This window comes from Aristolochia californica, unplaced genomic scaffold, assembly GCF_029961685.1.
Source record: "Aristolochia californica isolate CCGP_79_NKW_82.1479 unplaced genomic scaffold, dmAriCali1.0.hap1 SCAF_9, whole genome shotgun sequence".
Classification (NCBI taxonomy): Eukaryota; Viridiplantae; Streptophyta; class Magnoliopsida; order Piperales; family Aristolochiaceae; genus Aristolochia; species Aristolochia californica.
The window spans coordinates 36,988,910-37,001,191 of record NW_027182290.1 but is presented as its reverse complement, the minus strand read 5'-3'; the positions used below and the strand labels follow the sequence as shown (position 1 = coordinate 37,001,191).

At 41.5% G+C, this 12,282-nt stretch overlaps 1 protein-coding gene across 1 annotated transcript; it reads left to right on the top strand.

The window, feature by feature from the left end:
• Positions 1-2,192: 2,192 nt before the first annotated feature.
• LOC137942177 (GATA transcription factor 18-like) lies at positions 2,193-3,293 on the top strand. Its single transcript, XM_068787872.1, has 2 exons — positions 2,193-2,645; positions 2,770-3,293. The coding sequence occupies exons 1-2, from the start codon at positions 2,193-2,195 to the stop codon at positions 3,031-3,033; spliced, it is 717 nt and encodes a 238-aa protein (XP_068643973.1). The 3' UTR covers positions 3,034-3,293.
• The last annotated feature ends 8,989 nt before the right edge of the window (positions 3,294-12,282 follow it).

Genomic DNA, 12,282 nt, shown 5'->3' with positions numbered 1-12,282 from the left:
AATTTCACCGGAAGAGATTATAACCTGTGCCAAAAAGATTTTTTTTTTTTGCTAGCAGAGTTAATTTTACCAATGAAATTAATTTTATTAGTAGTAGACAATAATATTTTTATTCTAGTGTTTCAATCATTTGAGGTGTATTGGACCTCTCTCCCTAAGCTAATAAGTCCAACTTGTTTTACTCATAATTATTTAGAAGAACTCACGTTAATGCTAATCCATGGACTAACAGATCAAATACACCAAATTTATTAAAAAAAAAAAAAAAAAAAAACTTCTTGATGTTGCTTCCTATTATTGTTGCTAGCTATAGACACTTGTAAGTAGCTGGCTTCCCAAACGTCGGTGCTGCAAGGAAGGGATCCTGGAAAGGCTCTTAAAACGCTTTGTTTGCTGCTTTTGAGGAGGAGCTGGTTCGACACACCAGATAGTAGAGAGTAGATAGGCTAAAATAGGAAGCTCCAAGCATGGTGAGAAGGTGAGAGAAGTTAGGAATGGTATTTTTAAGGTGATTTGCTGTTTGTTGTTTGGTATTCGTGTGGGGGGGCGCTCGTTGTTGACAGAACAAACAACGAGACTTGAGAGCATCTTTTGGAAAGTGGTACGTAGTCGTCAAAACCGATCCCCACATCAAACCAACGGCGACGCCAATCTCAAGGAGTGTCTTTAGATGGGATTCTTCAGGTTCGTGGCTTAAGTGATCAGGGAAGTGTGGTGATGATAACTGGAGTTGGGTGGATAGGTGACCTTTAGCTAGCTTTTGGTTCTGTTCTGTTCCATATTTATGTGTGCTCTTCTTCTTTTTAATGATTTGGTGTTTGCGTGTGTATGTGTTATTTGTTTTTTTTTCTCCCAAAAACACAATGTAAGCGTAGCATGATTAACGAGGAGTAGGGGATGTTGCTTCGATCATTGCGGGCTATCGCTCACTCTCTCTTTGCCTTTAACTTTAAACGAAAACCTCGAACCAGTTCAAACGACCGGTCAAGGGATGACCAGAATCAAGAAGCAGATGCAAAGAGAGAAACGGAGAAAGAGAGTTTTTGAATCGAATAAGGGTAATCATCATGGAGGGTGGCTGTTGCAAAGATATCAGCCACGTTTGTAGAGGAATGAGGAACGACGACGTGAGGGAACGAGTAACAAGAGAACTCCGTCAATTAAATGGAATTGAAACGATGCACATTCGTAGAGATCCATTCCCTGTCCTCGGAGGTTGGGTTGGGGACTGGGGGTGACTTCTGCCTCTGCGTCTCCCTCTGCCAAAGACACGGATACGGACAGAGGTTTGATGTCCTGGCTTTGCCTCGTGATCGGCAAAGGCAGATCATGGAAGACTGTTCCGAGAGTCACGTGGGTTCTTTTGACTACCCTATGACCAACCCATCTGCCGCTCTGACTCGCATTGTTTGGTGAGCCCCAGCGACGCACAGCCATCCTCTCGCTCTACTCTCTACTGTACCCACATCGGTATTCATCAGTCATCTCTGCCTCCAACCAACCAATTCCAGTCCACACTGCCCGCCAAGGAGCCAGCCATTACTAAGTACAACCTGATCAAGTACTGCTTCAGATAGATCCATTCCACTCCTTCCCCGACAGTGACCATAATTTTTTTTTTCTTTCTGCCTTCCTTGACCGCGCTCGTTGATCAGGCTTCTTGCCCGTTCACAGTCTAATCATCTTTTCTCTCTATCTTCCAAGATCTTCAAGTTTATACGTACATGCGCGCTTCTACCTCTCCGTACCTACGAGCATATATCGATTCGCACAGTTAACTTTTCTTTTTCTTCTTCCCTTTTTCTTTTTGTTTCTTCAAAACGATGGCATATTGAGAAGGTTCATTAGATTACTGTTTGAAGTCATGAGTTGGTTCTTATAGTGAGTCATGCTGCCACATCCACATTACGCCATCTAGTTTTTTTGACGGAGCTCCGGTCAGTCGTTACCGTCCTCCGCCTAGGGCACTCACCTTCCCTCACTCACGTACGCATTTTTTAGTCAGAACTCAGAATGCGTTGTCGCCCACTTCCTCTCTACTAGGTCTGCAGAATCTCATGCTACTTAGCTTCTCCTTTTCCTGCCTCACCCACACTCCTATCGTTCCTTCGTCTCACAGCTTCTGTTGATCAAAACCGCCTTGTGCATTCTCTAGCTATTTTCTTACACTATCTTCGTCTGCCTATGAAATAATGCATCGCTGCAGCAGTGGCGGCGGCGGTGGTTCGTGTTCTAGTCCAATAGGACCGTGCGCCTGCGGGTTGTTCCACGCATCGGGGAGTTCTTTCAGCGTCCTATTTGCCATGCCCGCCGACGAAAACAATGAGCATTTCGAGGGGGGAGGCCCCTCTACGGTGGACTGCACCCTTTCACTCGGAACCCCTTCCACCCGCCGCGGCGATGACATAGCTGCCCTCCAGCGGCAACACCGACCTGGAACATCGTGCTTATCGAACTTCTGTTGGGACATTCTCCAGGCAAGGCAGCAGGAAGGTGCAGCAATGGGGCCTCACAAGAGTGGGCGAGGAGGGAGCAGCAGCATGCAGTTCAACAACTTGGGCGGTGAAACCCTGCTTGCGCGCAGGTGTGCCAACTGTGATACTACCTCCACTCCCCTATGGAGGAACGGACCCAGGGGCCCCAAGGTACCCACTGATCCACTTCTTCCTATGCTTTCTCCAATTATATCTTCGACTTTATTGTAACGGCCACTTCAAGCCATTGACATTACTGTTCGAATAATGTTGACGAGTCCATTGCTATTCGCAGTCCCTTTGTAATGCGTGTGGAATCCGCTATAAAAAGGAGGAGAGGCGGGCGAGCAGCACAGTCGTAGAAATGAACAATCAGCATACAGATCCCTACAGCTGGAGTTATGCCCCTACCTCTCAGTCTCACAAGGCAGCTGCGTCTTCCGCCGAGTTTAGGCTTATCCGGGATGACGACGACGGCAACAACTCCCCCGATGTTTCTTTTCTTTCATGGCGTCTCAACGTCAGGGACAGAGCGGGCCTCCTCCATGACTTCACGTGAGGGAATTGAGATTTCGACCGGAAGAAAGGGAAAGAAAACCCAAGTGCCTGTATGATTGTGCTATGTAATGTGGGTACCTTTTCCTTCTGATCGATTGTGGCTTCGTCCGGATTTCATCCTTCTATTTTCTTTCTTTCTATCCGCAACTTTTTGCCCGATCAATGGTGTACAGTGTGTACTGACGCTGTATTCAGCAGTAACCTTGACCAATTACTACTGTTAGAGTCATGTTATGTGAAGTCAGTCGATGCTTCGCTTGCTCGCGATTTGCTTAACCTCTATAATATTTAAATATATTGAATACTACAAATTGAAATGACTGCTCTTTGGATTCTTGGTTCTAAGAGGTTTTCCCAACCGATTTTGAAACGGCTACAGACATTAGTTGAGAATGATGCCATGATCCATCAATGCTACTGTGATACCACGGCGACGGCAATGGCGATGATAATATTCTCTTTGACGTTCTATCGCCTCTCATCGGATTCCAAGTATCGGAAGTACACACACGGCTTTCGGCTGCAGGGAAGAAGCTCCAGGTGGTAAACTAGCAGGAAGTTACGGTTCTGGTGGTCGTGGTTCGGTTCTTGGATGGTGGTAGAGTTACGGTAAACTAGGCAGGAACGAATTTGACAGAAGTAGGATTAGAAAGAGAGGGAAACTCTCCCCAATTAATCAAGATATTACGATGAATACTCTAACCGTCCTCCCATCATTAAGTTATTAATTTTAAAAGGAAATTTTATTAATATTACCCCATTTTTTTTATAAATATTAGCATAAATAATCAACTTCTGAACCAAAATTCGTTAGTCCTGACTAGAATATTTTCATGGGAAAGACCACTGAATTTCTTCTAGTGTTCTCCCCTTGGTCTCAGGGACCCATAATATGTCAAACACCAGCGTAAAAGCACTCACAAGAGTGTAAATAGTAAAGGTTCCTGAAGACAGAAGATAGATATTAGATTAATCAATAAGTGCAAAATCTGAATAGCCCATAATCGTATCAACATGTGGTTAATAATGAGAACATGCAAATTCATCTCAAGTTACTCATTTGCAATGGCTTAGAGCACATCAATTTGTTCTCTTAAACCCTAGGTTATTACAAATATGTACATATCACACACGAGCTTAAAACATTAAGCCAGCTTTCACTCACACCAACCCAAACCAGCATGAGCACACAACTCCTTCAGCTTATGGACGTCAGTCTCGGTTTTCTCAACTAAGGTACATAACAATTGGTAGCAGAACCGTAACAATCTTGGCAACCGGAGGCTGCAAAAAGCACCAACTCAAAATGTAGTGCTAGACATCCCCCTCATGATGCAAAACTGATAAGAGAAACATCAAAAAGTTTGACCTAAGTCAAACATAAACTTTTGCTCTCGTTGCAAGCTAAAGGTATCTTGTCCCTTCAACAAGGTGACTCATCCAAATTCAAAAGACTCTTCCTGGCCGTACTTCCAAAACTAAAGGTGACTCAACACCTTGCAGAAGCAACTTGACCCCCTATAGAAAAGCATTGCTGCCCTCTGGAAAACCCTCAAGGTGACTCATGTCATCTAGATTCCAGCATCTACTCTAGGGAACTACTTCAGACGACTAATCCTACCCTCAAGGTGACTTGGCGTTGACCAAAACACCAAAACTAGAGTTTTCTCTCAAGCATTTGTTTTGGAACACACAAATTGCACTCAAAAGAACCCCAAAATGGAATCATGCAAAAACCTCATAAAACTAGTGAAGTAGATCCAATCTTACCTTGATCAAAGTCAATTCATTGAATCTTATCTCAACACTCATAGATCAAAGGTATCAAGCGGAGCCAAAAATAATCACAAGAGTGACAGTTGTCTAGGGTTGAAGTTGATGCAAACCATGGTCAATCAAACGATAAAGAGACTGAAAAATGCCAATATACTCCAAAACCTACGTAAAAAAAGAACAAAAAGTTTCAAAAGTTCAGGAATGAAGAGATTCCTATTGTTGAGGCTCATAAATTCGACCGGTTTTATTGGTGCCCCCTCCAAACCAAGAAAGACCAGAAGGTGCAAGCCGATTACTTGTAGTTGGATTGAAAGCATAGCTCGACCTGCAAATGATCAAATACTGTTATTGACTGCTTTTCACCAGAAAATGGAAGCCCTACCTTGGTTTAGCCATGATGCTTTCTTCACATCTCTCCTCTTTGACCATACCCTAGTCAGTGAAGATGCCAATGACTACTTGTGCCATACAACTACTGAGCAATTCATACCGAAATACACTGCAAATTCATTGAAAAGTGTGATAATGTGAAAACTGTTTCGACACCTGCATTGTCATAGCCTAACCTCAAGGACAATGTTTTTGTAGGGGAAGTAATATTAGGAGCTCTAGGAAAAAAGTAATTTTTTTCTATTTTGGAATGATGAGAAATTCATTTAGGAGAGAAGAAATATAGAAAGAAGTTGAGAAATTTCATGAACTTACAAGAAAAGAGACAGAGACAACGTGAGAGAAGAGAGCTCGAAAAAGAAGTGATTCACATTGAATTTGAAGAGGGTGTTTAAGGTTCCTTCTTCTCACCTATTTATAACATAAAATGAACCCAAGCAAGAAAATCCCACTCATCCTCTCTGGTTAGATGTTCCTCTCTACAGTAGTAAAGAAACAAGTGGACACCCTTTAATCCTTCAAAGAAGCCACTGTCATTTATTGCTATTATGGGTAGTGGGCATTGCTCTGTAGTGATAAAAAAATAAAATAAAAAATAACCCACTGAAGAAATACTACTTGAAGTTTTTTTTTTTTATTTATTTATTTTTTTTGAGAATAATCCTACTTGAGGTTTCATACCCTAGCCTTGAACATATAGGACTCACCCTTGCATGGACTACCAAGAGATATTGACCACATTACCCATAAAACTTCAAGATTGACGAACCTTAACAGCAAGTAAGGCCAAAAGAAAAACGAAACTTTAATTATATCGAAGTAAGACACAGGTGTTTCAATGCTAGCATGGAATAAACAGAAAGAAACCATTCCAAAACAAGACTAAGCTGTGAAGCTTGAACCCACCAAGAAACCCAGAATTTCTGACAGCAGTAATGATAACAATAATGATGCCTATAGCAATTGAGAGACCAGGAAGCAAATCCAGAAATAAAACATGAAAACATTCAGACTATACATAATACTATGGGCCCAGATAAACAGCATTCGATATGCTAATGCAGCAACAATCAAAGACTCCAACCACTCCTAGTGCTGTTAACAATTGTGTCGAATAGGAAGACACCATGTTCACAGCAAAAGAAAATTTTCTGCCAGAAATCGTTTTTCCAATAGAATCTTAAATTAAGTGGGACTCTTCATTTCCTTTTTCAGACAAAAAAATAGACATAAAAAGTTTATGAGGACTGAGAAATTAGGATGTGGGCAAAGCAAGAAAAGCAATTAAAAAAAAATCGAGCTTAAAATTGAATTTCCACATGTAGGCTTCCTGTATGACGTTTGATCGTATCGATGTCAATATCTCTCTCTCGAAAAATCAGATTGAGAAATCGTCTTTGGTTAAAAAATAAAATGACAAAGCTATCTTTTGAAATAAAACTCTCTATATAAATCCAATTATTGAGACCTTCTTCTTATTTGGCTTTCGACACGAGATTGTTCTTTTCACTCACAAGATTGTACAGGTTTGGGTATTGATCAGCTAAAGTGAGATCTCCAATTCATAGGTCCTCCCAAAAATGAATAGTGTTTCCAGATCGAACTCTATATCTTAATCTTTTTGAGAAAGTGTCTTTCAACTTGAGAATCATCCTCCATAAGGAGGAGAGGATGTAAGGGTGGGAAGGAAGCCAGCAGTTTGGTTCATACCCGTATTTGGCAATGATTGCATTTCTCCATAGGGATTCCTTCTTTGTGCAGAACTGCCATAACCATTTTGTTAATAAGGCTTCATTCATTCCTCTTACCCATCTAATGCCCAGACCTCCAACAGACTTGGGGTGCAGATGTCGTTCCAATGAACAAGATTGAAATTTGATTGATCACAGGTATCGTTCTAGAGAAATCTGCGCTCGATTTCTATCTTGTTGGAAACTAAGACCGGACATTTTAATAGAGAAAGATAAAAGTTTGGATGTCCAACAAGAGTGGACTTGACAAGTATGAGCCTTCCTGTCTTTAGGAGAATTTTTCCTTTCTAGTTGGACATTCTCCATTCAAATTTTGTCAAAATGGGAGTCTAAAGACCACCAGAGACTTAGCTAGTTGAAAGGGGAGACCAATGTAGGAAGATGGAAAATCTGAGAATTGGCAACCAAGAAGAAGACTCATGGCACAAGGGAATCAGAGGCAACGTTTAGGCCCATGATTGAGGACTCCTGCCAGATTAATTTTGTTGGCAAATCAACTCATAGAAGGAGAGTACTACCTTAAAGTTTTTTATCTCTTTGATGGAGGCAGCACAAAAACAGAGGGTGTCATCGGTGAACTATAAGATTGGAATGTCAAGATCCTTTGCTTTGGTGATAGGTTGAAGCCTAGAGTTTCTACAGACAGAGAGGAAGAGACCCAGCAGCACCTCACCAAAGATATTGAACAACATAGGGGAAAGAGGGTCACCCCAGTGAATCCCACAAGTGCACTTGAAGAAACTGTGAGCCACTATTGACCAGGATTGAGAAGGAAGCGGAAGAAATTAAGCTCCTAATCCACTTGCGCCAATTTTTTATTGAAATATATTTTAGCATTATGAAGTCAAGAACTTCCCTACTCACCCTATCAAAATATCCAATTTGACTACAACACTACTGAGATTCTTTTTCTTGAAGTGATCAACCAGTTCATGGACCACTAGAACAGCATCATGTATTTGCCTTCCACAAGCAAAAGCCGACTGGTTTTGATGAATAATGATGGGCAGGACCTTGCTGAGGTGATTGGCAAGGGTTGGTGATGATGTTTAAGCTATTAGAGACCAGGCTATTAGGGTGGAAGTCAGCTGGTGTGTTGGCTTGAGACTTTTTGGCATTAGGGAAATAAAGGATGCTCTCAAACACTTGCTGGTAAGTTTGTTGCTGTGAAAATCTTCAAACATGTAGATATTTTCTTTAAGGAAGTTTCACCCAACTTTGTAACTATCTGATGTGAAGCCATCGAGGCCCAGAGATTTATTAGGCAGAAGGCAGAGAACAGTTTTTTTAATTTCTTCAACCATGAAGGTTGCTTCTGGTTTGTACCAAGGCCTTGAGGGAGTCTCTTGAAGGTCATAGTGAATTGGATATGCCTGAGGCTGCTGAGCTCCTTGTAGATATCTGCAAAAACTTGATAAACTCTTTAGTAATAGCGGTACGATCTACGGTTTGGTCCCCATTGATGAAGAGGGAGGAAATCCAATTTGTGCACATATGAGAAGAGGCAATGGTATGGAAAAATTTCGTGTTGTCATTGTCTTCATTTTAGCCATCTTAAACAAGCCCTCTTCTTCTATGTGCATTCAAGGGTACTTAGGGATTCAAGATTTTTTCGGAGAGAAGTTAAGAGGGAGACCTCAGAGGAGTTGAGGAGCCGTGATTCTACTACAGGATCCAGAGCCTGAATTTGAGTGAGAATGGCAGTAAGGTAGACAAGAAGACAGCCAAGAGCCTATTTGGACCATTTGTGAAATTCTTCCTCAGGAAGTTTTGAGCTTTTTGGTGAACCTGACATCTCCACCCAGTCACAGTAAAGGATTTCCACCATTCATCAATTTTTCCTGTGAAGCCTTCAATGCTAAGACAATATTTCTCAAACCTGAAAGGAAAGGGGGCCCATGCATTCGGCTTGCTGTCAATCATGATCAGGCAGTGATCAGAGGCCGCACAAAGGAGGGTGCTGCAAGTTGCCTCATAGAATTTTCCTATCCAGTAGCTTGTGACCTGGCATTTGTTGAGCTCTGAAAGAATGAGTTGCTGTTGTTGACCATTTGTCCAGATGTAGAGATTAACTTGAAGGGGAATTTCCTTGGTTGTTTAGTGCCTGCATGGAATTTCCTTTTTGGTAATCCCTCTCTGTTTGAAGTTGACGCAGTACTTTCCTTCTTTCTACTACACATTAGGTGCTTTCCTTCCTTCTTCCTTCTCTTATTCTTCTATTCTTTCTCTTTAATTGACCAGAGGCAGAAAGAAGATTGTATTGTCGGCACAAACTTTGTAGGAGACCTGAAGCCCTGTTTCTTTGATATTCTGGTGTATTGAAGACAATTAAAGGTTATTGAGTGTTTATTGGTGCCTACTTTGTGCCACCAGATCTTTTTTCTTCTTGCAGACGAGTTTTTTCATCAAGAGAAGTGAGATTTTGTGGTGTATTACAGGTTATGCAGATCCTATTGCTATAATTAATCTTTAGTACTGTTAGTTTGTGACAGCCACTTAGAATTCTTGCTAGGATCCTGTTGAATGTGAAAAAGTCTCACATAAAATGAGAAAAAAAAGTTAATGGGTTATAAGGTTGAGCAATAGGCATCCTAAAGGCATTGTTGTTTTTTTTGGGTTGAGCCTGGTCTCATTCCAAAATGACTAACCCTTTCGGAGGCATATTGCTCAACCTCATAACTCATTAACGTTTTTTCTCATTTTTCAATGTGGGGTTTTTTTCCCACTCAACACTCCCCTTTACGTTCACGCTTACACATAACAGGCCAAAGATGTGGACACAAACCCTCTAATGGGACATAAACCCCCTAATGGGGCACAAACCCTCTAACAGGGCACACAAACTCCTACCTTACGGAGTCCACAACACAGATAACCTGGGGAGCACAAACTGGCCTTAGCCCACATGCACAACCTGCTCTCGTTGTTGGATTTTTTGTTGAACACGGAATGTTGGAGAATAGGTATGGAAGAGTCTTACATGACTCTCACAAAAAAATCTCACAGAGCAACAACTCATATGGTGGAAGCTTATAGGAGTCTCACGGAAGTCGCACACAAGTGGCTCAATTAAAAGACGTTTTAGTTATATTAGTCTTCTATTCTTGTTCAGTTGTTCAATTACTTTAGGACTTATCATTAAGAGTTAGAGTTTGGGTGTAATTGGAACATAGGTAGTTTAATTGTAATATAATTTTATTTGTTTCTTCTATTATAAATAGAGGCTCCTTATACTCAATTAAAATCAAGTCAACGAATTATTTTTCTTATCAAGAACTTCAACATATGCAAAAGAAAATTGAGGTTAATTACTAATGATCCTCCTAGCACAAAGATTAAAGAATGGGAGACAAACAATTATACTACTATGTCCTGGTTGCTGAAAAGTATGGATTCTCATATTAGAACTTAAGTAATTTACAACAAAACAGCTAAAGGAATTTGAACTATTTTGGAGAAAAGGTTCTCAGATGATAAGAATGCCTCTCGAATTTATGACCTCTAAATTAAATTCTTCATTATGCAACGGGGGTCCAAATCTCAATTGAATTCATTGGTGAATTGGAGAGTGTTTGCCAAGAGATTGTGCTTTATCATCATTAGTTAGGGATGAAACTATCATTCTACAGCAACGAGAGGCTCTGAAAGTGGTTAATTCGTTGCATGCTCTTGGTCCCAAGTATAACAAAGTTAGGGCCTAGTTGCAAGCAAACAGTGTTTCCCCATCTATTGTGGCAGTTTGTTCTAGTTTACAAGGGCAGAACCAGTAATTATGTCTTCTCCTGATCCTACGCCCCAAATACATTCATCTACTCTAGAAACAAATGTGAATACTAACAACGCAAGTCAGGGTCATGGAAATAATCAAGGAGGAAGAGGGGTAGGAATCAAGGGGGAGGTTGTGGCCAAGGAAGAGGCATTTTTCAGCTGTGTATCTTTCTGGCCGCACAAATCACATGTCCAAGAAGTGTTGGGACAAATTTGGGAAGAAAGAGCAAGCTAATCAAGTCACACAAGAAGTGGTTCATTCTAATTAGGTAAATTCTGATGCTGAAGATATTTCGATCAACAAAGATGACCTCCATAAGTTTTTCCTTTGCCAAGTCTGTTGGGCTGCAATTAGGGTGGCTTCAAACTGAGCCGGCTCGCGAGGGGCTCGAGTTCGGCTTGGTTCGATTCGTTATCTCTTGAGCTCGAGCTCGAGCCGAGCGAGATCCGAAATCGGCTCGTTTAAATTAATGAGCCGAGCTCGACCAGAGCCAGGTTCGGCTCACCGGCTCGTTAATTTCACGAGCTGCAATTCGGGAATCCAGAAAGACGGAGAGGCCAGGGCGATTAAAGAGGCTGAAGAACAAACTGTCCGTCATCTTCTACGACCACCATCACCACCACCATCATGGCCGTGGTAGTAGTGGAATCGACGATGACTCAGACAGCGATGCGACGCCACATGATGACCGCAGCCATAAATCTTCTGGAGATACATCCGGAAAGCCCTCCATAGAAAACATGACCAAGGGAAGATGTCCGCATAGGAGCACGATGACGATCGGGCAGCGAGGACATTGGGGAATCCAGAATGTCATCCAGAGCACGGGTATCTTTACTCTCTCATAGAAACGTTTCTCAGACATGTAGTGCGAGGGTCGAGGAAACGCCGGGACATGGCTTTGAATAACCCGAAAAGCTTGAGGAAAATCGGCGAGAATCTACGAATAGGGAAGAGCAAAAAACTGGGTCGGTGGCAAAACCTCCACAGACGAGGAGGTGAACAGAAAGAAGCCCAGCATTGCCTTGGGATGGCACGAAAAGAGTTAAAAATGGAGACTGGTTTATGTAATTACACAAATCAGCAAAACACTAGCATTTCACAAAATAGATTCTTTGTGGCGACTGCAATTACATATATATAAATCCACATTAGAAGCAATAGCCGATTGTGCTGGAAGAAATCTCTGCAATGAAATCCCAAGATCATCCAAGCAGAAATCAGTGACCACGAGAAAATCATAAACATCATTTATCTATTTAAAAGGGAATAATAGTACATTATCCAATTTTTTGTAAAATAAAATAACTAACTTTTGAACTTATTTGAACAAATATTCAATTTTGACGAGTCAAGTACACTATACAGTCAAGGTGACATATAAACTTTGACTGCTTACATGGTACCATGTCACCATGCCACATCAGCACCTGAATAGTCTAATGCCATGTCATCGATCACATCATCGGTAAGCCACGTCATCCTCCATAGAGGATGACATGTTATCTTCCATGTCATTGAATGGCATGTAAGCCCTTCACATCAGTTTGCTGAATTTTATACA

Bases quoted from the DNA above. Each gene is read 5' to 3' on its own strand.
- LOC137942177 (XM_068787872.1), top strand. From the start codon at position 2,193: ATGCATCGCTGCAGCAGTGGCGGCGGCGGTGGTTCGTGTTCTAGTCCA. The intron at 2,646-2,769 runs GTACCCACTGAT...TGCTATTCGCAG, and splicing joins ACGGACCCAGGGGCCCCAAG to TCCCTTTGTAATGCGTGTGG.